Source organism: Saccostrea echinata, unplaced genomic scaffold (assembly GCF_033153115.1).
Source record: "Saccostrea echinata isolate AGI-Se365-2 ecotype Australia unplaced genomic scaffold, CSIRO_AGI_Sech_v1 ptg000009l, whole genome shotgun sequence".
NCBI classification, from domain to species: Eukaryota; Metazoa; Mollusca; class Bivalvia; order Ostreida; family Ostreidae; genus Saccostrea; species Saccostrea echinata.
Genome location: NW_026889758.1, coordinates 8,670,076 through 8,694,146, shown reverse-complemented (window position 1 = coordinate 8,694,146; position 24,071 = coordinate 8,670,076). Strand labels below are relative to the sequence as shown.

At 35.1% G+C, this 24,071-nt stretch overlaps 2 protein-coding genes across 2 annotated transcripts in view; one reads left to right on the top strand and one right to left on the bottom strand.

The window, feature by feature from the left end:
* The window catches only part of LOC133181535 (deleted in malignant brain tumors 1 protein-like), a 29,009-nt gene extending 8,892 nt beyond the window's left edge, over positions 1 to 20,117 (top strand). The window contains exons 3-22 of the mRNA XM_061316021.1: positions 4,489 to 4,642; positions 5,793 to 5,950; positions 6,899 to 7,049; positions 7,150 to 7,313; positions 7,837 to 7,987; positions 8,561 to 8,718; positions 8,843 to 8,999; positions 13,683 to 13,855; positions 14,747 to 14,894; positions 14,986 to 15,173; positions 15,454 to 15,598; positions 15,932 to 16,089; positions 16,288 to 16,432; positions 16,526 to 16,692; positions 16,891 to 17,063; positions 17,307 to 17,454; positions 17,843 to 18,045; positions 18,184 to 18,444; positions 19,069 to 19,223; positions 19,897 to 20,117. Coding sequence (XP_061172005.1) covers positions 4,489 to 4,642; positions 5,793 to 5,950; positions 6,899 to 7,049; positions 7,150 to 7,313; positions 7,837 to 7,987; positions 8,561 to 8,718; positions 8,843 to 8,999; positions 13,683 to 13,855; positions 14,747 to 14,894; positions 14,986 to 15,173; positions 15,454 to 15,598; positions 15,932 to 16,089; positions 16,288 to 16,432; positions 16,526 to 16,692; positions 16,891 to 17,063; positions 17,307 to 17,454; positions 17,843 to 18,045; positions 18,184 to 18,444; positions 19,069 to 19,223; positions 19,897 to 20,110 — 3,371 coding nt within the window. The 3' untranslated portion in view covers positions 20,111 to 20,117. The remainder of the gene's footprint in view (positions 1 to 4,488; positions 4,643 to 5,792; positions 5,951 to 6,898; positions 7,050 to 7,149; positions 7,314 to 7,836; positions 7,988 to 8,560; positions 8,719 to 8,842; positions 9,000 to 13,682; positions 13,856 to 14,746; positions 14,895 to 14,985; positions 15,174 to 15,453; positions 15,599 to 15,931; positions 16,090 to 16,287; positions 16,433 to 16,525; positions 16,693 to 16,890; positions 17,064 to 17,306; positions 17,455 to 17,842; positions 18,046 to 18,183; positions 18,445 to 19,068; positions 19,224 to 19,896) is intronic.
* Positions 20,118 to 20,360: 243 nt separating this feature from the next.
* On the bottom strand, positions 20,361 to 22,373 carry LOC133181534 (uncharacterized). Its single transcript, XM_061316020.1, has one exon. The coding sequence runs from the start codon at positions 22,371 to 22,373 to the stop codon at positions 20,361 to 20,363; it is 2,013 nt and encodes a 670-aa protein (XP_061172004.1).
* Positions 22,374 to 24,071: the final 1,698 nt, after the last annotated feature.

Here is a 24,071-nt window from a genome sequence, read left to right as displayed (position 1 = left end):
AAGTGAAAAACGATCGTAAGATTTTCTCTTCCCTAGTTACCGACAACTGCTCATGCGCAGATGAAGCTATTAATGCGGGAAACCCGATGACGCAATCTTGAACGCAAAGGAATTAACTACGCGAAGTCGCCAATATACCATGATTACGGGTTGTCTCAGTTCCGATTCATTCTTATATATTATTATATTTTATACCATATTGTTTGTTAACAATAAGAAAATTTTGAAAATTAACATTAAGGTTTTTGATAAATTCACTGCAGCAAGACTGATATTATAATAACAAACAAAAATAAATATTAACGTTTTTGTTCACTGCAGCAAGGGTGATTTATAAGTTGTAGGTAAACAACAATAGCTGCAAAGTTAGAAACTTCCATTCAGTTATATCTTGGAAATCATTCATATGATCACTGCTCAAATATATTTACATTGATTAATGATTCAAACTGTAGCAGCGTCTCTTATACCGCATTACATGGAACATTAAAAACTCAACATGCTCAATATTCAAAACTTAACAACAAATTATGTATTTAACTTAGAATTATAAAAATATATATGTTTGGGGGGGGGGGGGGTAGCGTCATACTGAAATCAAGTCTGGAATAAGTACACTTAAAACAACAATCAAATCGCAGGACTTTTTTTTGAAACAAAAAGCTTAATAATATGATCAGAGGTGTGAAGTCATGTTTTTTTTTTTTTTTGTTTTTTTTTTTAGAGAAAAAGAACATGTTAAACATTAATAAAAGGCCAATTTTGGCTAGAAAATGTTCAATATTTATTCAAAGGCCTCTTCTCTAGATCTAGCAATTAGAAAATTTTTGATAAAATCGAGATTTGTTTCTATTGATAAACTCGATCTGAAATGTAATTAATATTCGCAGTCAGACAGTAATTGTAGCTAGGATTCAATTTGGGCATACTACGCGAGGTTGCTGAGATCGTTAACATTAAATATCGCTAACAATTCATTCCATATTGGAGGTTACTCTTTTCTTTCTATGTATTTCACAATCGCTAAAATTACCTCTCATATCGACTTTTTAGGAAAAATCACTAAATTTGCATCTCGCTACAGATTCCATTCATATAGTCTAATGCATGGTGAAATTTTTTCCGATTTATAGTGATTGGGTCACTCTTAAAAATGGTCTGTTTCTAAGACTTAGTAGAGCCCCATTAAGTATGTCTTGGACAATAATTTACATTTCAAAGTCTTATTTTATTTCACTTCCGCAGGGAATTCTGTATGGATTTCAGAATTTCTTAATGTTGTCCGATCCACCATAAGTATTTCAAATGAGTTTCAAGAAATTTACAGATTTTGTATGGATATATATAGAATACTTGAATCTAAGATCTGAGGTACCCGGGGAGACCGGCGTCAAACTTGATTGTATCCACATTTTGATTGGCACAGAGGGCGATTGAAAAAATAATTAAGATGTATTCAAAGTCAGTTGACCACCAGAAATTATTGAAGGCATCATAAAATAAAAAGTTGAATAAAACAAAAATGAAAATAAAATTCTAATGTATATTGTTCAAATTTGCTGAGAAACGAAAGAAAATACATGTGATTAAAATTAATGTAGTTCGAATAAAAAAAAATTTGTTCAATTTGAAACAAAATTGAAGTAATTTTACAAACGATATTGACTGTATAATGCTTGTATCGACAAAGTTTATTCTATGGTACAGAAGTATTTTTATTGACGTTTAAAAACAAGTACATTGTTTTCCTAGTAGCGAATATTTGCCAGCGTCGTATATTTTTTTAAATAAGAATATTCTTGAAAAACATAGTGATGGGTTGAAAAATTTCTATTTAAGTAAATACAATAAAAATATGAATATCATACCCCTTTTTCACACTGGAATTCATGGAAATTGGCCCCAGGACAGGTTGCGTTGATGCGTAGTACCCCCCCCCCCCCTTTTTTTTATACAGAGTTGTCGTTTTCATTGAAGGCCAGCGATTAACCCATACTTTTATAAAATTTAGTTTTGGCAAATTACTTTCATAACTTTAGTTTCAAAAAATTATTTTGTTGAAAAGAGAATATAATCCCCCCCCCCCTTAATTTTTTTTTATATAAATTTTTATTCCTGTCAATTTTTTGCAGGCATTATGTTTTCTTTTTCTTTTCTTTCTTTCTTTATTTCTTGCATTGTCAGTATATTTTTACGGGGGTGTCACTCCCTTTTGACTTCCTCTCTTGGTAAACGGTATCTTTTCTCCGTTGGTCAGTGATTCAAATAGATCTGTGCCGACCCAAAATATTTTTTCCTGCTCCGTTTTGATTATTTTTTTTTACGTGGTGGCCATTTTTATTTTTAGAGTTGATACCATCTATAGTATTTTTAGACTTACGTCAACTGAAGACTAGACGTAAACTTACGACTGTTTTTGACGTAACGTCAAACGTACGATTTTTTGTGAATAACCAAAATCTTAAGAAAATAACTTACGACAATCTTACGACTACGACTGATCGTAAGATATTTTGTGAATAGATGTCCTGAAGATTTTTTTTTCTTATTGAAATGACATCGTCAAAAATAAGCAAATTTTTTCAGGATTTCTAGCAACCTCTTTAGTCTGTAATCTATGATTTTGCTTCCATTATGATTAGGGATTACGAGGTGACCAAACTTCATTTGTCAAATTAATCTGCAGATAGTTATCATACCATATACATGTAGCATTTCGTCAAGGTTTATTCATTTATTTATTTTGGGGGGAGGGGGCACTCAGAGGCAAATTTACTGTATTATAGGAGAACTGGTTTTATTTTTACGTCTGGAAATCCACCTTATGCTCGCAGTTCACTTTCTAAAGAAGATTGTTCAAAATCACATTTCAGTGTATAATACTTCTAACCTAACCAAGGTGATTTCGATCTAACCTTCTTATAATGGATTCCTAAACTTCATAAAAATCCTTACAAACTGAAATACATTGCCGAGATCAGCAAATGCTCTACCAAGCCCATATCTTTACTCCTTACAAAAATATCAACTGTTTTTAAGGAGAAACTTCAGACGTACTGTGCTACAGCATTTTCTAGAAGTACGTCCATACAACCATTCCTCACAATAAATTAAAACCAAGTCTTTTTGATATCATAGACAACTACTTCTTTAATACAAATTGAAGTCGGAAATTTTCGTATCTTGTGAATGGTCATCAACAAAATTACTTTATTAAAAGACTCTGATTCTACACACAGTACTCTGAATTTGATATTAAAAGGATACTGGAGTTCCTCATTGACACGTTTATGTAGACAAGGTCTTCCAACAAACTGTTGGAATTTTGATGGGCACTCCTTTATTAGCTGACCTGGGTTTTTTTTATTCCTATGAGGCAGAATGTATTCAAAAACTTCTACATGAGAAGAAGAAAATACCAGATGTGGCCTTCAACTCGACATTTAGATATATTGACGATGTATTATCTATTAACAATAGTTACCTTCATTCATATGTCCATTCGATATATCCCAGTGAATTTGAATTACAATATTTATATTGAATTCCGAAACTTCACAAAAATTCTGACAAAGAAAGATACATACCGGGTTCCAGTCAATGTTCTACCAAGCCTCTTTCTTTACTCCTCACTAAAAAATTAACAGCAGCGAAGGAGAAACTTCAGGAATACTGTGCAACAATATATTCGAGAAGTGGTGTAAATCAGATGTCGATACATAAAAATTCCAAGTAACTTTTGGAAAATTCGAATCACAAAATTTTACTAGAATCAATTACATAATAACTTACGACTTTTCAACTCTATATACAACCATTCCCCACAATAAATTTAAGTCCAGACTTTTTGACATCATTGACAGCTGCTCTTTAAATAAAATTACTTGTCATTGGTCATTTGCAAAATTATTTTGTTAAATATTCCAAATCCTAATAAATCATAAATAATAATACTAAATCCCAGGTCTTCTAAAATACAATAAAAATAATGAACCTTACAATGACATTGTTGTTATCTGCTTTGTCAACTGGGACCAGTATATACTGATCATGCAGTTTATCTACTTCTTTATTCACTTCTGAATTATTGAACACAAGAGGATAGATGGTTTTCATATTGCCCCTCAATTGCTTAATGAGAGATTTTAACATAAATCTGATGCATTTAATCCATTCTGACGAAGTGTCAAGGTCCTGCTACAAAGAAACAAAGTACTACACTGAGATATGATGGAGAATTATTTTAGAAGTGAAATATTTCAAGCATTATAGCGTAATGTAGGACATCATAGGGTAATATAGGGCATTATAGGGTAATATAAGGCATCATAGGGCATTATAGGGTAATATAAGGCATTATAGGGTAATATAGGGCATTATAGGGTAATATAGGGCATTATAGCGTAATATAGGGCATTATAGGGTAATATATCATTTAATTTTTTTTTTCATTACATGACTTATATGACTTTTACTGTCTTACACCAGATCCTTTGCCTTATTTGCGCCTAAATGGTGGAAACACGTCTTCTGAGGGATTACTGAGTTTATATAAGAACGGAACATGGTATCCTATCTGTGATGAGAGAATTTCAGACGCCCAGATTAACATGACCTGTCAAATGATGGGATACAAATCTGGGTATGTAAACATCACATAATATAATGTATGATACACATACTTGTTTATATTATTTGTGTATACATGTTTTAAGAGCCAATATCTGGAGTAATTTGTACTTTTATTTAATGAAGTGTGGCACGTATGATCATAAATTACCTGCAAACTTTGTAAACTGTAAAGGTTTGCAGGATGAAGGCCTACTCATGCATGATGTTTTCAGAAAATCTTTTATCATGCGTGCCTCAAAAATTTCTTTAAAATAATGCGTCTGAATATATGGCTTGTCAAACGTTGCAATATTCGACCTTTTCCATTTGTATTGTATATTTGTATTCTATATTTTTTTTCATTTGTATTCTACAATCTTCCATTTGTATCATTAGTATAATTTTTCATTTGTATTGCATAATTTTCCATTTGTATTCTATAATTTTCCGTTTGTATCATTATTATAATTTTTCATTTGTATTGCATAATTTTCCGTTTGTATCATTAGTATAATTTTTCATTTGTATTGCATAATTTTCCATTTGTATTCTATAATTTTCCACTTGTATCATTAGTATAATTTTTCATTTGTATTGCATAATTTTCCATTTGTATTCTATAATTTTCCACTTGTATCATTATTATAATTTTTCATTTGTATTGCATAATTTTCCATTTGTATTCTATAATTTTCCACTTGTATCATTAGTATAATTTTCCATTTGTATTCTATAATTTTCTATTACTATTCTATAATTCTCATTTGTATTGTATAATTTTCCATTTGTATTGCATAATTTTTGTATCTATAATTTCCATTTCTATTCAATAAGTTTGCATTAGTACTAGTATTCTATAATTTTGCATTTGTACTAGTATTCTATATTTTTCTATTTGCATTGAATTTTTCTAACTGGAAAATTATACAATGCAGATGGAAAATTGGAGATTTTAAATGCTAGAATTATCATAACTTTATCTAAAAATGAAACGATTGTGACAATTTTTTATAGAAATACTCTCAAAGCCAAGATCTTATATCACATTATCGAGTAGATAGTTATTCTGCTGGTTAGCTTAGATAAGTCAACAATAATTGGTTTTTTTCATATTCAATGGGCAGTAAGACAAATGCTAGTTAACTGCATGGTCGTTTAGCCCATGTGCCTTTTGTCTTCAGGGGTTATCGACTTGGGAGCCTTGTAAACCACACACATAGTACATACTATAGATTCAACAATCTCCAGTGTTTCAAAGATTTGATATGTACCTCAGACCCATTTTCTTCCACTGGCTGCTCCCACGGACATCAGGTGACAATGGGATGTTACTCTTCTTGTAAGTTTTATTATCCACGTATTGTAGATGATAAAAAATAGTTTTAAACAGAATAAAGCAAAATACCATCTTTATGCCCCCGTATCAAAGATTCGGGAGTATATAGTTTTTGCCCTGTCCGTCCGTCTGTCTGTTTGTCTGTTTGTCCGCAAAAACTTTAACATTGCCCATAACTTTTGATTGGTTGGATCTTTGGCTTTCATATTTCATATGTGTATTATTTGTGACAAGACCTTTCTTTGGGTACCATTATATTTGACCTTTTGACCTTGGAGTTTGACCCACTTTTGCAAAATATTACCGAACGTAAACCTTGGCCATAACTTTTGAACAATTGGTGCTAAGGCTTTCATACTTCATATGTGTAATTCTTGTGACAAGACCTTTCTTTGAATACCAACAACTATGGCCCTTTGACCTTGACCTAGGAGTTTGACCTGCTTTTAAAAAACTTTAACCTTGGGCATAACTTTTGAATTGTTGGTGCTAGGGATTTCACATATGTTATCCTTGTGACAAGACATTCCTTTCGAAAACAACAACTTTGACCCTTTGACCTTGAAGTTTGACCTACTTTTGGAAAACATTAACTTTGGCCATAACTTTTGAAAAGTTGGTGCTAGGGCTTTCATATTTAAAATGTCTATTCCTTGTGGCAAGCCCTTCCCTTGGAAACCAACAATTGTAATCCATTGACCTTGACTTGGAGTTTGACCTACTTTTGAAAAAAAACTTTAATCTTGACCATAACTTTTGAACGGTTGGTGCTACGGCTTTCATATTTCACATGTGTATTTCTTGAGAAAACCTTTTCACAGGTATATTCCTCGAGACAAGACCGTACTTTGGGTACCAACATATTTGATTTGCATTGGAGAAAGTTTAACCTTTGCTATAAGTTGCCATACGGAGGAATCATTGTTTCACAAACATATCTTGTCTTCTTAGTTTCCGACAAAATTCGACTAGTTGGAGGAACAAAACCGTCTGAGGGCCGGATCGAGTTGAAACATAATGGAATATGGGGAAGCATTTGCTCAAAAAACTTCTCTGTCTCCGAGGGAAAGGTAATATGTCGTAGCCTGGGATTCGAAGGCAGGTACGCATTACTTAGAATTTATGCATTTCATTCTTTCGATGTAAAATGGACGTGATTTTATGTAATTAACTCGAATGAACATGTATATTTCAATCACCAGACACGTAACGGTGCATCATGGTGGTATGTTTGGTCATGGAGAGGGACCGGAAGTGATATCCCACTTAAGCTGTCGTGGTACGGAAGAGGAGATCTGGACCTGTAGCAACCTTTCTTACACGGAACGTCCGTGTTCTCTGGGGAACGAAGTGGGCGTTACATGTGGTCAGTCAATAAAAATTGTTTCGATTGATATATTTAACTTAAATGTCTAGAGTTTGCATCAAATTCCTGTGACCACTGGGGAATTACAGTTTATGCTTCTTGATCAAACCTGATCTGCTGCAGTGTATGGTGAGGTTTTATTGACGAAGGAGGGAGACTTGTAGTGAAGACTTTGTTCCCACTTTTAAGATTTACGACACGATTGAAATCGTAGCTTTAACTGTGGAATAATCATGGAAATCCTATCAAAATCTTATCAGATATTCAGGTCAGACGTGGAAATCTTGTTGATCCTATTAAATATTTTTCATATGTCAAAAATTTTCTTCGATGAACACTTTTGCTTCTGTTGAATCAGACATTTTTGGCGTGCGTATTAAATCGTACAACGGTGAGAACCGAGGTTCGAGTTGTCGGTGAAATGTTCAGAGTTATGTAATCAAGTATGTTGTCAGAACGTTGACTTAACGCATGTCAAGAATCACATGTTAGTCCAGTTTCAACTACTGTATTTTAATTTCAGACGGTACCCCTTTGCAATTGGTTGGAGGAGCTGGACCTTGGGAGGGTCGCCTAGAGGTTCAAAATGGTGGTGTTTGGAAAAGCGTTTGTAAAGATAGTTTTAATCAACAGAAAGCAAAGATCATCTGCAAAATGATGGGTTTCCCCGACAGGCTAGCCATTATTTATATTTACAGTTTATTAACATAACGTTATAAAGTAGACGGCATTACAAGAGTATCTTTGCCAAACAGAAAGTTAATCCACAGCTTAGAAATCCATCGTCCTTACCTGTTATTTCTAAAAATTGTAGAGATATCTCCTACAGTCAGAATCTTAGTGTGACCTATCCTCATGCAATAGCATCAGAAAGGAAAACAAAGTGTCTGCATCTTTTACCAGATTGGCTTGCAAATTCATAATTTTAAAACATTGAATTCTCAATCATTTTAATTCTTTAATCAGATCAGCTACATAATCCAATCATGGCCTTCTTATCTTAGGTTTCACTGAAATATGTTCTGAACTTTCTAAAGAAAAACACCTTGCAACCGGCATGAACCGACGTGAATGGAAAGATGATCACTTCGCTAACGAGGATGATTAATCATTTAATTTTTTTAAGGACCTTAAGTGTCTGCTTGACAAAGCGTTTAAAAGTTGTGTGACATTTTTCAATGATAAAGCCTGATTGGCGTTTACTTTTTGAACCTAAATAAATATCCATCTGATTGCTTTATTTCCAGTGATGTTGTTGCTGACATCAAACCGGATAATTTTTATGGTCGTGGTTCAAGTCGTCAGATGATCAGTATTCTGAATTGTCGTGATGACCTGTCAGACATTGCCGGGTGTGCCATGTCTGGGGGATGTTTATCCTCCGTCAGTGTTGGCATCCGATGTCGTAAGTTATTGTCCTTTATGTTGTATTTATCACATAGAGTGCTACTCTGTCGTAATTTGACGGTGATTACCCAGTTTTAAGACTACTGCAATACATAATCTATTGAATAAACTTAAATTAAAAGATACACAGGATATAAGGCTGCGGGGTGGGTCACATCCCCACGAGGGACGAGTCGAGGTCAAAGTTGAAGGACAATGGAGTACAGTTTGTGATGATGGCTGGGACGACAAGGATGCCACAACAGTGTGTCGAATGCTGACGGATTATCCCATTGACAAGTAACAACACAAAAAAATTCATTTTTCAGACTTTTTGTGGCAAGCTTAAATCTTAGACAGTCACTTAACGTTATGTTTCTATAGTTAAATTTATTAAGGTAATTCAGTGTTTATGTTTTTCAAATCTAGTCTAGTTGCAAGATTAATTTGTATTTTTAAAGACGTTCTCATTTTTAATTGATAATTTATGCAAAAAGCTTGAAATTTATGAATATGTTTCGAAAGAATGTCTTCAGTATTGACTGATGATGATTTTCCTAAGCCAGTCTATACAGAAGGTAGAGAACGGTGGTAAAAGCAGACATTTCTGTAATACTTCTGTTTGGATTTGGAAAATGTCTATTCAGTTGGGGTGATCCTCTTTGTTTTAAAGTCTTTGTGAAGCATCTGAATGATGGAAATGATCTTCTCTAGGATGCCGTAGAGTGTAAAGTTCTTCCAAGGTGTCTATTGATCTGCTCTTAAATTCATCTCTAGGGAAATATATGGTTTGCGCTTGAATTTTCTGAATCCTGCTTGTTCTTAACGGAGGAATTGGTCTTAAGATGACTTTTTTCTGGTAATTGTCATCATTTTAAGTCCTCTTCAGTTATTTGTGTCAGCAAAGTCACCTTTATTGATAGTCTCAACGAATAAACGAACAGCAGTCAAGCTCAGAAGTCCATTGGAACAATACAAAATGGGAGAGCAAACTCGGACCTCTAAAGAGAGACTGTATCGATATATTCAGTATACAGTCTAATTGAAATGAGCCTGGGCTATATTTATCATTTGTAATGCCTACGGAATAACTGATAATAAAACATAGGGGATAATATTAATTAGACTGCAATTTACATGTATAAAGAGTCCACATATTCACTTATTTCAGCTTTTGTTGATGACATTAAGTATTCTTTCCTTCCTCTGATGTTTTCAAGGATCCGTGTTTGCTCCTCACGAAAATATTAACAGCAATGAAGAAGAAACTTCAGCAGTACTGTAAAACTACATACTAGTATTCCAGAAGTTGTGTTAATCAAACGTAGATTCTTGAAAAATCACACCAGATTTGCTATAATCAATAGCATCAAAACGTAAGACTTTTCAAAACTTTATACAACCATTCCACATGATAAAGATCAGGCTCTTTGACATCATAGACAGCTGCTTCTTCAGTGAAAATAGAACTCGCAAATGCTCATATCACGTGATTGGTCAGCTTCAAAATTACTTACTAGTAGTTAAAAAATCTACCTGATTCTGCAAACAAGTACTCTGAAGTTGATTTTTAAACGATGCTGGAGTTCCTCGTTGACAACATTAATGTAGTCTTTGGAGATTAGGTCTTCCTACAATTTGTATTATCCATGGTACCAATTGTGTCCCTTTATTAGTAAACCTGTTTTTGTATTCAGGTGAAGCAAAATTTCTTCAAAAAATAATATAAAAAAAAAGAAGTCTATTGCTGTGGTCTTCAATTCGACATTCAGATATAACGATGTTGTTTTATCAGTTAATAGTTTTTCATTTTTCTTCATTTGATATATCCCAAAGAGCTCGAAATAAAAGACGCCACAGAGTCTGATACGTCTGTTTCATACTGGGATGTTTTACAGCTAGAGAAAGACATTGATGGCACACTACCAACTAAACTTTATGATAAACGTAACGCTTCATCTTTTCTATCGTCATCTTCTCTTATTTATGTAGCAATTAACCATTACCACCTGCAAATGGTGTTTATGTCTCCCAGTTGATTCGATATGCAAGAACATGTTCAATGTCTAAACGAGGTAGGGGACTGACAAATAAAGTCTTATTACAAGAGTACCAATGCAACATTTCGCAAATTCTATGGTCAATACAATGACATCCTTTGCAAATAAAACCTATTGAATGTTGACTGACGTATTAAATACAAATTGCCCAGCCATTATTTCCCGTTTATCCGTTTACCCAATCAAGACAATGGGGTCAGGATGAGTATGACTTGTTGACATGGGATCCTTACTCCTCCATGGCACCTGATCCCATCTCTGAATTATGCTCTACTCTCAATTTGATTTGTTTTTTTGGACTTTTGATCATTACTGCTCGTTATCTTCATATTTCATTCATTGGTAATACGCTGCGTTGACTTTTTCAATACTGAGTTCTTATACATTTTTGAAGATGGAAAATACCTTTTGACCTAGTTAAAAAGATTTTATGATTTTTAGCTCACCTGAGCTGAAAGCTCAAGTGAGCTTTTCTGATCACATTTTGTCTGTAGTCCGTCTGTCTGTCTGTCTGTCTGTAAAATTTTCACATTTTCGACTTCTTCTCCAGAACCACTGGGCCAATTTCAACCAAACTTGCCACAAAGCATCCTTGGGTAAAGGGGATTCAAGTTTGTTCAAATGAAGGGCCATGTCCTCTTTCAAGGGGAGATAATTAAGAATTAGTGAAAAATTAATAGCATCCTTTAAAAATCTTCTTCTCAAGAACCGTTGGGCCAGAAAAGATGAAACTCATATGGAAGCATCCCCAGGTAGTGTAAATTTAAATTTGTTCAAATCATTATCCCCGGGGTTAGGGCGGGGCCACAATGGAGGATCAAAGTTTTACATAGAAATATATAGGAAAAATCTTTAAAAATCTTCTTCTCAAGAACAGCAAATCCATGATGAGTCATATTTATGTGGAAGCATCCTCAGGTAGTGTAGATTCAAGTTTGTTCAAATCATGAGCCCCGGGGGTAGGGCGGGGCCACAATGGAGGATCAAAGTTTTACATAGAAATATAGAGGGAAAATCTTTAAAAATCTTCTTCTCAAGAACAGCAAAGCCATGATGAGTCAAATTTATATGGAAGCATCCTCAGGTAGTGTTCAAGTTTGTTCAAATCATGACCCCCGGGGGTAGGGCGGGGCCACAATGGAGGATCAAAGTTTTACATAGAAATATATAGGAAAAATCTTTAAAAATCTTCTTCTCAAGAACAGCAAAGGCATGATGAGTCAAATTTATATGGAAGCATCCTCAGGTAGTGTAGATTCTGTTTTGTTCAAATCATGACCCCCGAGGCTAGGGCGGGGGGCACAATGGAGGATCAATTTTTTACATAGAAATATATAGGAAAAATCTTTAAAAATCTTCTTCTCAAGAACAGCAAAGCCATGATGAGTCAAATTTATATGGAAGCATCCTCAGGTAGTGTAGATTCAAATTTGTTCAAAACATGGCCCCCAGGGTTAGGGCGGGGCCACAATGGAGGATCAAAGTTTTACATAGAAATATATAGGAAAAATCTTTAAAAATCTTCTACTCAAGAATAGCAAAGCCCTGATTGGTCATGTTTATGTTGAAGCATTTTCAGGTAGTGTAGATTATTTTGTTCAAATCATGACCCCCGGGGGTAGGGTGGGGCCACAATGGAGGATAAAAGTCTCAAATAGAAATATATAGGAAAATAGCTTCTTCTCAGGAACAGCAAAGTCATCATTAGTCAGTTTGATATTGAAGTTTCCTAAGGTAGTGTAGATTCAAGTTTGTTAAAATGATGACCCCTGGGGATAGGGTCGGGCCACAATGGGAGATTGAAAATTTTACATAGGAAGATATAGGAAAGTATCTTCTTCTCAAGAACAGAAAAGCTATGTTTAGTATTACTGATATGGAAGCATCCTCAGGTAATGTAGATTCAAGTTTGTTCAAATGGTGACCCCTGGGATAGAGAGGAGCTATAATGGGGGATCAAATTTTTACATAGGAATATATGGGAAAATTCTTTCAAAATCTTCTCAAGTACAACAAAGCCATTTGTTATATTGACATGGAAGCATCGTCAGGAAGTTTAAAATTCAAGCCCCCCCCCCCCCAGTAATCTTTTCATTACTGAACTGATTTGTGCCTTAGCCTAGCCAATGTGCTCAGGTGAGCAATGTGGCCCATGGGCCTCTTGTTTATGATTGTGGGGTCTTTGAAAATGCTCACATCTTCTTGTCACTCTAGCTCACATAATGCCCACACTGTTGCTTCCTTTTCATTTACTTTCTCGGTGTCAATTTCAGCTTAACTAAGATTTCCTAATAAGAGAATCTGGTCATTTCCTATATCGGTTTCTCTAACTTCCTCTCTACTTTTTATTCATTAGTACATGATCGATTTAGTTCTTTATATTACCTTCCATGATAATCCGTGGGTGGTTTTGTGTTGGAAAATGATGTTGCAAAGCAATTATTAAATTCTATTCTGTTCCCATCTTAGGTCCATTAAATATTTTCTTGAAAGTTATGAATAAACGTATTTCTCAATACGTATTATACTGAAATACCACTGATAACTGAACAATTCCATTGAGCAAATAAAAATGATAACATCATAGAATACGCCTCTATGTGATATCGAAAACTGAGCAAGAAATTAAAATGTGGCAATATTTATTTTTTTTTTAATAAATATTGCCACATTTTAATTTCTTGCTCAGTTTTCGATATCACATAGAGGTTTTCAATGATAACATCAAAATGGCGTCATTCCTGTTTACCTTTTTTTTTGGTATTTTTTTATAAAAGGTAAACAGGAATGACGCCATTTTGATGTTATCATTGAAAACCAAGAAATCCAACAAACTGAGTAAAGAAGAAAACAAGAAAATGCAGGTCCATAAAGTTGTCATGATGTCCTAAGGGACTTGACTAATTATACTAAATATCTTCAGGCACGTGAATGGAACTGCCCTTGCAAATGCTTTCTTCGGAAGAGGAAATGGAAGAGTAGCCATGTCAAAGGTCAAATGTAATGGGTCAGAGGTCAGCCTCCTCTCCTGTCAGGCAGACATGACAGGGGGAGTTAACTGTGATCACTCACGGGACGCGGGAGTGTCCTGTTCAGGTATTTTTTAAATACAAATCACTTATAGAATGCGTAAGTAGCTGGGGCAGTCATATTCAGGATGGTTTATTTTATTATGTGTCAACTGATTATCATGTGTAAAATTTTGACTGTCAGTATTGTTCTGGTAAAATTATAAAGTTTATACACAGTGTATCCAGGTCATTTTTAAAATACTGTACAATAGGTAGTCAAATTAAAGCAACTGCTTGCTATAATACAGTGTCCCCTTTTCAGGTAAATTTTTAGTACACATGTACATGCATTTATATATGTTTTATCATATGTTGATCATCATCTAGAAATAAAGCATCATGATATGAAGATCATCACCTATACACAATACAGTGGGCATGTCGTATTTGTTTGTATATCAGTTCTTTAGCACACCAATTAGAAAATCTAAAAATGCACATCTAAATGTTTCAAAACTGGATTTTTTTTAATTTAACATTGAATTGTATAATTATACAATACAAATGGAATGTTATACGATACAAATAAAAAATCATGCAATGCAAATGGAAGATTATAGGAAATGCAAATGGAAAATTACATAATACAAATGGAAAATTATAGAATACAAATGGAAAAATATACAATACAAATAGAAAATTGTAGAATGCAAATAAAAAATTATACAATACAAATGGAAAAGATTAAATATTGCAATGTTTGACATGCCATAAATATTGCAACATTTGACATGCCATAAATATTGCAACATTTGACATGCCATAGTTTAAGTACAAGTTTAGCTGTATATAACTTTATTTGAACTGCATGAGTTCATTTACCTACACTCAAACGGGTTACTTCCTCCACATTACACTTCCTCCACATACATGAGATTGCTGGACAAATTCTCGTATAATCTCTTTTTTATTGTAGTAAACAACCACGTTGTGTTAATGAGTAGCTCCTCCTCTCCAGACACAGGGACTGTGAGTCTAGTGGAGGGTACGCAATGGCACAGCATCTGTGATCATTCCTGGACGACAGAGGGCGCTCGTGTAGTGTGTCGATCGCTAGGCTATTGGTAGAGGTTCTTTTTTTGTAATATCCGTATCTTTTTGGTGTCAATAGGATTATATGAAGCTAAAAAATAATTTGTAGTTGTTTATATTTAGGAGTACTTCACCATCTGTTTATGTGGACGCATGGTTTGGACAAGCCAATGGCACATCCTTGGATATCGAGCCGCATTGCACTGGGTCTGAGTCCAACATTGCTTTCTGTAAATTGAGGAAGGAATGGGGCAACCAGTCTTGTTCCCATAGTGATGATGCTGGTGTTGGGTGTACTCCAACAGCCATAGGTAGTCAGCAGAAAATACATACCACATCGACAATTTATCCTCATATCCTTTTTTTAACTTGTCTGTTTGCAGTGGGCATATATACATATATCAGTCGATAAAACAAGTCCGAGTTGAAGTGGTCAAGTGCAATTTTTTTTTATCTGAACCATTACATTTGCTCTCTCTCTTGTTACAATCTTAATGGAATGTTCTGTATAAACTGGATTTTAATATTTACTTCCTTTCTAAGGTAGATAAATATATAAAAACAATGGATATCGTTTTTTTTGGTCTGCAGGGTATCACAACGTGCGATTATCTGACGGTGAAAATCCAGGAATGGGTCGGTTAGAGGTATTCTATAATGGTCAGTGGGGATCTTTCTGTCAGGACAACTGGAACCAAAACAACACGGATGTCGTCTGCAAAATGATGCACTACAGGTACTCACTGGTATTTTGAGGCCATCTTTGTGTTCTTTTTTAGAACTCATTATCATCAATTCATTAACTTATCATGTGTCCTCAAATTAAACCAAATGCTTGTATTCTCCAAAGACTAATGACTGTCAATAATTTAATTTTTACTATTCTTCGATGCAATATTTAGTTTAAGAATGCTTAACCAAGTTGAACAATTTGTCAGTATACGTAAAAATTTGTTTTTAATTGATGAATAGCTAATTAATGCCTTCTTATAAACTTGACGTTCATTAGCTATAGCTTTGAGTTTATCATCCATGTAGTTACCATATTATTAATATTTTTCTTTTTAAGTTCAGGCGATTTTTCATTTTACAATGCATCACAAGGAACAGCGGCTGTGCTTGTAAACTCATTGGAATGTTTTGGCAATGAATCGGACATTGGATATTGTAAAGCTAATTTACAAAAGGAGAACTGTCAGCGAAAATCTGTTGGAATAGATTGCACAGGTAAGATTTTTTGAGACTTTATAGTTTTTTTTTTACATTACTTTTTTTTTACTTTATTTTATTATTTTGTTTTTGGTTTATTTTATTTTATTTATTTATTTATTTATTTATTTATTTATTTATTTATTTATTTATTTATTTATTTATTCTTTGATAATTTAATATACCCTGTATGTTTTAAACTATGTCTTTTTTCAGATGGCGTAAAGGTTCGGTTTGTCGAATCTGCCCAGAATTTTTCAGGCAGAGTGCAGGTTTTCAAGAATGGAGCTTGGGGAGAAATTTGTTCGTCTGATCTTTCGAAAGAGGAAGCGCGTGTTTTGTGCAGCATGATGGGTTTCAAGTACATCATATATTTTAATGAGATACACTTGCAAGTAGGCCAAATGTTCAATAATTACAAACATCTATTTTCATTCTCAAACCTTTTTTTTAGAAACACTAATGCTCGTATTATTTCTGGACCCGCCCATCCCACTGGTGACCACGGCGTCGTCAAGGTGATAGATCTTCAGTGCGATGGATGGGAGGAGCATATTCATCAGTGCTCTTATTTGTCTTCTGGTGGCTGCTCGAACGTTGGAGTGCATGTGCAGTGTTTTGGTTTGCCACATTTTCTGAAACTCGGCATAACAGAATTGCGTTATAAAATTTGCAAATATGACCTGCAATTTATTATTGATTTCTCAACACCTGAATACATGTATTTAAACAATAACAGTGGAAAAATTACTAAATCATATTTCTTAACAATGCAACATACTTTCTCTTAATGCTAGCGTAAATCTTTGTCTGCTACAGCATGTACCAATTCATACAGCACAGCTCGTGGGAATTTGTCTTCCGCGGGATATCCCCAGGGTTACCAGCAGGTCGATTGTCTCTACGCCATCACTCCCCCTAACTCTACACATCATATGTATAAACTAACCATCAGTGACCTTGATATAAATAAAACCGGAGATACCCTACACGTAGGATCCCTATTTTATTCATAAATCATAATTTCTGTATTCTGGTGATTATGAAAATGAGCTGAATTAAAAACGAAGATTTCGTAGTGGCCTGTGATATACATGCGTCTTAAAAGTAATGCTATTCTTCTGTAATTTTTTTTAAAATTTATTTTTATTTATTTATTTATTGTTTGTGGAATTTGGAGTGTGTTTGAACACTAATACTTGTTCGCATCTACCTATTGGCTGTGTTGCTTGTAGATTACGGAAGGACCAGGGGGTCATACTCTTGCCATGTTTTCTAGCGGACGTACTGACTCTTTAATTTTAGCTGGAAAGGAATTTGTAGTTCGCTTCAGATCCGAATCTGGCAGTCAAAGCCATCGTGGGTTCAGTCTAAAATGGAGTCGTGCGTATATATTTCATAGCCTAGATTAGAGCGCTTAATGGCAATTACTTGTAAAACTTCCCGTTAATTTTAAGCTTTAATAAATTTTAAAAATTCAAAACATTGTCATTATTTGATTTAACGTATTCCAACCCCATAGCCTCATTTTCAATTAATAATATTAATTTTAATATATAAAAGAGATCTATGGACAAATACTCAAATTATAAGACAATTCCCGTTTATTACTATCAGTATACAGAGTGGAATGACCTTGACCTATCCTCAAAGAGTTATCTCCCCCTGTTTTTAATCAATAAAGATTTTAGAAGATTTATCTGGTAAAAAAAAAATTAGTGTCAAAATAGTACATGTAGTAGATTACCTATAGGTATCATTTTCTCCTCAGCTCTTACTTTGGAGGATGCCATAGCAGTCAACTGTGATGCTAATTCTTGGCGGATTGTGGTCAACATGACTTTGTTACGCATGTTATACCCAGACTCCGGAGTCTCCCAGATTTATCTTTCGAAACAGTCTTGTTATGGTCACGTGGTTGGTGATACGATTGTGTTCGATCAGTCATACAACAACTGTTCCACTTCTAAAACGGTAGTGCTGCTTGATATCATATGTTTTATAAATGTGCTTTTTCTGTTCTTCCCGGCAGAATAGAGCATTTGGTCTGAAGAATTTAAACATAATTTTAAATCTTGCAAGAAATTTAATTTCTTCATTGTTAATTATAAGATATCAGACCAGTTTGTGACATATAAAAATCAGCTCGTGTACCCAGAATCCACTACACCATTTCCGCTCATTGTTCATGGTTACCGTTGGAGAGTTGATGTCAAATGTGACCTTGACCGTTACGAACATGTTACTCAACATTATAAGCCCACCGAAGCTCCAGCAACACAAACAACCCTGCATCACCAAGTAGGGGGAACAGGTCACTACGATATAAAGCTACAATTCTACACCGATCCACAGTACTTCCACGAGATCAAGGTATTCAGAAATATATCCAGAATAACCTTTCATTAATGTAAAATTAAGCAGCTTTTTTCATGGCGAATCTGTGCAAAAAATCCTTATGGTTTATTATTAAAAAAATGAATCAGCGTTTTTCATGATGTTATTAGCGTTAGATCATTCCAAGTTTTTTAAAAACATGTTTAGCGTCCGCGTGCACCTTAGTTTTTGACACTCCATTTCAAAAAAAATAAATAAACGAACAAAATCAGGAGTCCTGAAATTGTTTATTCTGAAATCTATGAATTCTGTCAATTTTTCTAAACATTTGTCTACAATATGTCATATAAGGAATATTTTAGGCATTTATTACCTTGATTTTGCTGAAGAATATATTTTTCTAAGAGAAAAATAAATTAATGAAATCAAATCCTTTGAGTGAAGTCATTATATGACTATAAAGTCTGTGTTTTATTTATTTATTTATTGTGTGTTAATGTGTGAATGTGCGCGCGCGCGAATAGGTAGGTAGGTTTTAGACAGATGGGTGGATGCTAATCGGAGAAAAAAAATTGGAATGGCCTTATTTTCTTACCCAACTAAAAGAAAGACTCACAAATTGAAATAAGATGCATAATGTAAAGAGTTCTTTTATACTAGGGAAATCCGATATCTGCAAATATTGGTGAGAATATTTTCGTGAAAGTTTCCCTAAACAATGACGATTATGGAACGAAAATGCGACTTGACACATGCAAGACAATGCCAGAAGCACATTCAACACAACGAAACACTTACGTCATTATCAAGAACGGGTGATACAGTTTTATATGTCGTTATTATATTCTTGCAACTCTTATTTTTCAATTTGCCCTATCCTAACAAGTGGCCGCGATGTTGCGACCAGTCGACAGGGGATGCTCACTCCTTTATCGAACCTGATCCCACTGTTTGTTTTTAGAGATCTCTGTTTCCCTTGCTCAAATCATGCTCGTTATTTTTACATTTTATCTTTCCTTTAATATAATCCAGTGGTGTTGCTAAACTTCCTTTTATACACCTGGGCGTCTTCATCATTTTCAAAGAGAACGAGAACATAAGCAGTTAAAATCAAACTTGATAGTACCCATAAATATTCATGTCTCGTCTATTTAATAGGTCATTATGTATTATTCATTATTATCCTACAAGTGGGTGCAATATCACAGACAATTATTACAGCATAAAAAATTGAAATATGAGCGAAAAATAGATAAACATAAACTCCATGTGATTCAAAAATATTAAAAATCCAGGGTCTTTGCCCTCTGTCCCCTCCCCGACTTTGTTCTAAATCCACCCAGAGAGGGGGAGGGTTGGGGCGGTCTCAGAACCTCAACCAATCCAGGCGTCCACATCAAATTGGCCCCTATCTACGCAAAATCAATGAACGACCAACTCTTATACAAATTTGTTATTAAAACAAAATTTTGTTTATTTTTATTTCAGGTGTTCTGTTGATCCTAGTACACAGATCGTTTCCCAAGGAACGCACGAGACGCGATTCTTATTCAACGCGTTCGTCTTCCCGTCCAATCAGAATGCAGTGTATATTTCCTGTAATGCTACATTTTGCTCCACAAATGATTTGTCCTCAAAGTGTGCTCAGACATGTCATCATAGAAGATCAAATGTATTTGATCAATCGTTTAAACTTTTTTGAATAATAACAAGTTCTAAAATAACTTTTCTTCATTTATTGACACAAATAAATCTATATTTTACAAAATATAGAATCTGGAAACCACAAAATTACACCAGAGCAGAAATTTTGCGTGTGCGATTGTTCAGTGTGTGATGTGATAATTGGCTAGCCATAGTGAAAACATTCACGTGTTGTTAAATAACATATATGTACTAATGGCTGTATGTAATGAATACCAGGGTACTTATTTCCTAGGTTGACCTTGGGACTACTTGAGGTACCTAATGATGTGTACCATACCGGCAGAGTCGCCCACGATCATCAGACCTTTGTTGTCCACCACCACAGAATGGGGCACGTCAATCCAGTCCCTCCCGATCTGATGGACCCTCAATACCTGACCATGTTTGTCAATCATATGGATAGCGTTGTTATTGGCGTCAGTTACGATAACGTGTCCGTAAATATCACAGGTCAAGTCTGTTGGGCAAAACATGTACTCCATCTTCAGTCCTACTGGACCGGTATAAATAAACTTGACCTGTTCGTTACGGGTGAAGACGATGACACGGCCTCTGTCCTTAGCGGTTTTGTCGATGACGCAGATTTCTTCCTCGACTGTTTCGGCGACCTTCAGTGGGGATGTAAACAGACGTATGTCAATGCTGAAGGCAAGCCGCTTCATGATCCTTCCTGACTTGGTGATCTTCACTAGCTGACGTTTGCTGTAAGGTCGAATCTGTCTTCCGTCTGTGCTGGGAGAATCTACTAGACAAGCCAACAAGACGCCACTTCTACTCATGTGTATTCCTTGTGGATGCAGTGGGGATGCATTGAAGAACGTTTCGAGAGTCCCATTCAAACGCAGTCGTTTGATGCATCGGGTGTCAAAACAGGACATGAACAAATCGCCATTGCGAGAAATTGCAAGGTCTCGAATGACAAAATCAAATTCCCCGGGTTTTTCCATAGATCCATCTACGCCAACTAGTTGGATTTGTTTCGGGTTAGAAAGGGAGGACATCCAAACTTCGGATTCCCCAAGAGGTACCATTGTATGAAGTGGCTGACCATCTGCACAGGGAATAGATGACACACGAATTAAGTCCAAATCCCGTGTGGGTTTCAGTGTTTCTGCTTGCAAGGACCAGGCTACTGTTGCCACCGGTTTTTCTTGATGATTGTGCCCGAACAGTTCTCGGATTCTCTCATCTGTCGATGATCCTGCATAGAATATTGGCGGTTTGGCCTCTTGAATTTGGATCTTCATATCAACGGACGATATCATAGACCTAAGGTCGTTTTCTGATCTAAGAATACTGATGTCCTCAGCGTCATTGATTGCCATTTCTATGTTTCCTATCACTTCCTCTGTCGATTTCATTTGGTCCTCTAAGCCTTCCTTGGAAATCCTGTACTCCTCCAGATCTATAGAGTTTTTCGACTCTACATCTTCGACTAAAGCATTTTTGACACGATCTATGTCTTTGTGTAGTTGTTCAGCTCTCTTGTTGATAATATCGATACACTCCTGGGACTTCTTTGTATAAGTCTCTTCCGATAGGTTGAGATTCGTCATCGCCGTCCTCGCGTCTGACTCGTACCATGTCTTTACTGGCAAAATGTGTGATTGTAGCTCACCTCGTAACTTAGTCGCCGCCTCCGAGATGCTTACGAACTGATGCCTTTGGTGTCCTTCAACGATGCACTCGCTACAAACGATTTTATTGCACTCTAAGCAGTGAAGTTGTACATCTTTACTGGGATGCGAAAAACATCTACGAAGCTGACTTCTGGGTGTCATTGCTTCACTTCTCTCACGCTGGAATTTAGGAACCAGCTGTTTGTTTTCTGTTCTTGCAGGCTTTTTAGTGACGCTATGGCCAATGTTAGGCAAGGGCTCTTTGACGCGAAAATTGGAGATCGTTTCTGGACTTGCAGTTTGTTGCAAATGAAAAGGAAGCCTCGGTGTTGATTTTGCGGATACTGTGTCATCTTGTTTCAGATCAATAGTGAGGCCCGTTGAAATATCTCGCATTTTATGTTTAGCGCCATTAGCGACCTCATTGGCGTGTTTTCCCCGGCATTCCCTACAGTAATATTTTTGACATTGGTCGCAGAAGAAGGCAGCGGTGACATCATCAGGACACGTACTACATTTCACAGGTCCCGCAGGAGTAGGTTCGCGTGTGCTAGCCGGGGTCACATCCTTTGGGGTAACCGAGGAGGAGACAGGTTGTGATAACGGTACATTGGCTTTAGAATCCTCCTTAGACTCCATCTTCAAGTTTCACTCAGTCGAGTCCCATTCTTTCAGTAGAAAGAGTTCTCTTCCAGGTTAACAGAAATTGGTCCTTTTTTAAAATTTAACAAGCTTTATGATATTTGTGGACATAAGATGAACGTGAACCTTGCTGTAGACCATTAAAATACTTTATTAACCTGAGTGAAAATCGAGCTCGTGATAACACGATCAATGAAGCGGCAGAGTGATTCGTCTTCTCATTTGTTACGCTTAATTATAATGAAAACGTTTTAAAGTGTCACTGGTATTTACTTCCACTGTTTGCATTTTAAAATAAATCATGTCTTTAATAACTCGTACCACCGTAACAAAATAAGCATTGTCTTATCAATGAAAAAAATCAGTTCAATGTTTCAAAAGAAAATCTGAATAAGAATTGTCTCCAATCCAATTTTAAGTTGCCCCGTGTTAATCATCAGTCGGTTTTTATTTTTAATATATATGTAGAGAGAGGGGGAGGGGGGTAAAAATATAATTAAAAATATAATTTGATTCAGGAATCTAGAGGCAAGACGAGATTAGAAACACACAGTGAACGCAGTGTCATATTTAATTACTTTATTATTACTTTAAGCTTTACATTTTATCAGTATATACAATTTATAACACAATCACAGAAGTGGGCAGTGTACAAGAGAACAATGTGTACATACAAAAATTCTTGGTGAAAAAACTAACGATTATTGTATTACAAAATCGCCTGTTCGTCTTATGCTATAATAAATATATCTGCCGAGATTACACGTCCTTAAAATTCTCAGTATTGAACAATTGCAGTAATTTATACATGGATGGTTTTTTAAAGATTTTTTATTTAATTTTGCTACGATAATCTGCATAAACAGGACATACTGGTATAAAATGATATTCAACACAATTTTGGCATAACAATTCAAGAGGGCTTTTATTGTTTTGTGATATCTTCCACTTTCAATAGCTAATAAGTGTGAGGATAATCGTGATTTAGATATACATTTTTTAAAACTAATCAGGAATTGATTTTCTTAAATAATACTGTAGGTATAGAATCCATCAAGTACGTCTTGTTAAAAAAAATACATTCCTGCGAATTTTCAATTTTAGCAAATATTTCTCGTTTAGTATGATAAGAAATCCTTCATTTAATAACTTGATGCTGTTTTTAATTCGTTGTTTACAGAGACGTAAGCGTATTCATGGGCATTGGTCTTACAATAAACCTTTTATACACGATGTCTCCTTTGATTCATTACTACCTTGTGTAAATCAACAGTTAGTTCTTCATCACATTCGCACCATACTTTACTCTGTCCCAACAGTTTCCTTGAAAAGGTCAAGGAAAGTCCATATTTGGATTCCTCAACACCAAAATAAGGCTCGGATCTGTGGTTATGGATATTGCAAATCATAGGCTTTTTAACCCGCTACGTTTTACGGAAGTAAATACGGCTAAAAAACCCCCGTTTTTTCCTTAAACTTCAATATGCCAACAAAGGAATTGACGTGGTTAAGTAACATTCTTAATCACATAAGGGTCCAGTCTTGTATTCCACCATATTTCAAATTGAAGACTACACCCTGTATTTCGAATATCTGAAACATAATCCTCCATCGTGTTCATGTTCTTCTTCACCCTACAACTATAGTCCTGCTGGACACGTTATTACTGGTGACGTTAATATAGTTAATAATGAG

Excerpts from the sequence above, each read along its gene's own strand:
- LOC133181534 (XM_061316020.1), bottom strand. The coding sequence starts at position 22,373 with ATGGAGTCTAAGGAGGATTCTAAAGCCAATGTACCGTTATCACAACCT.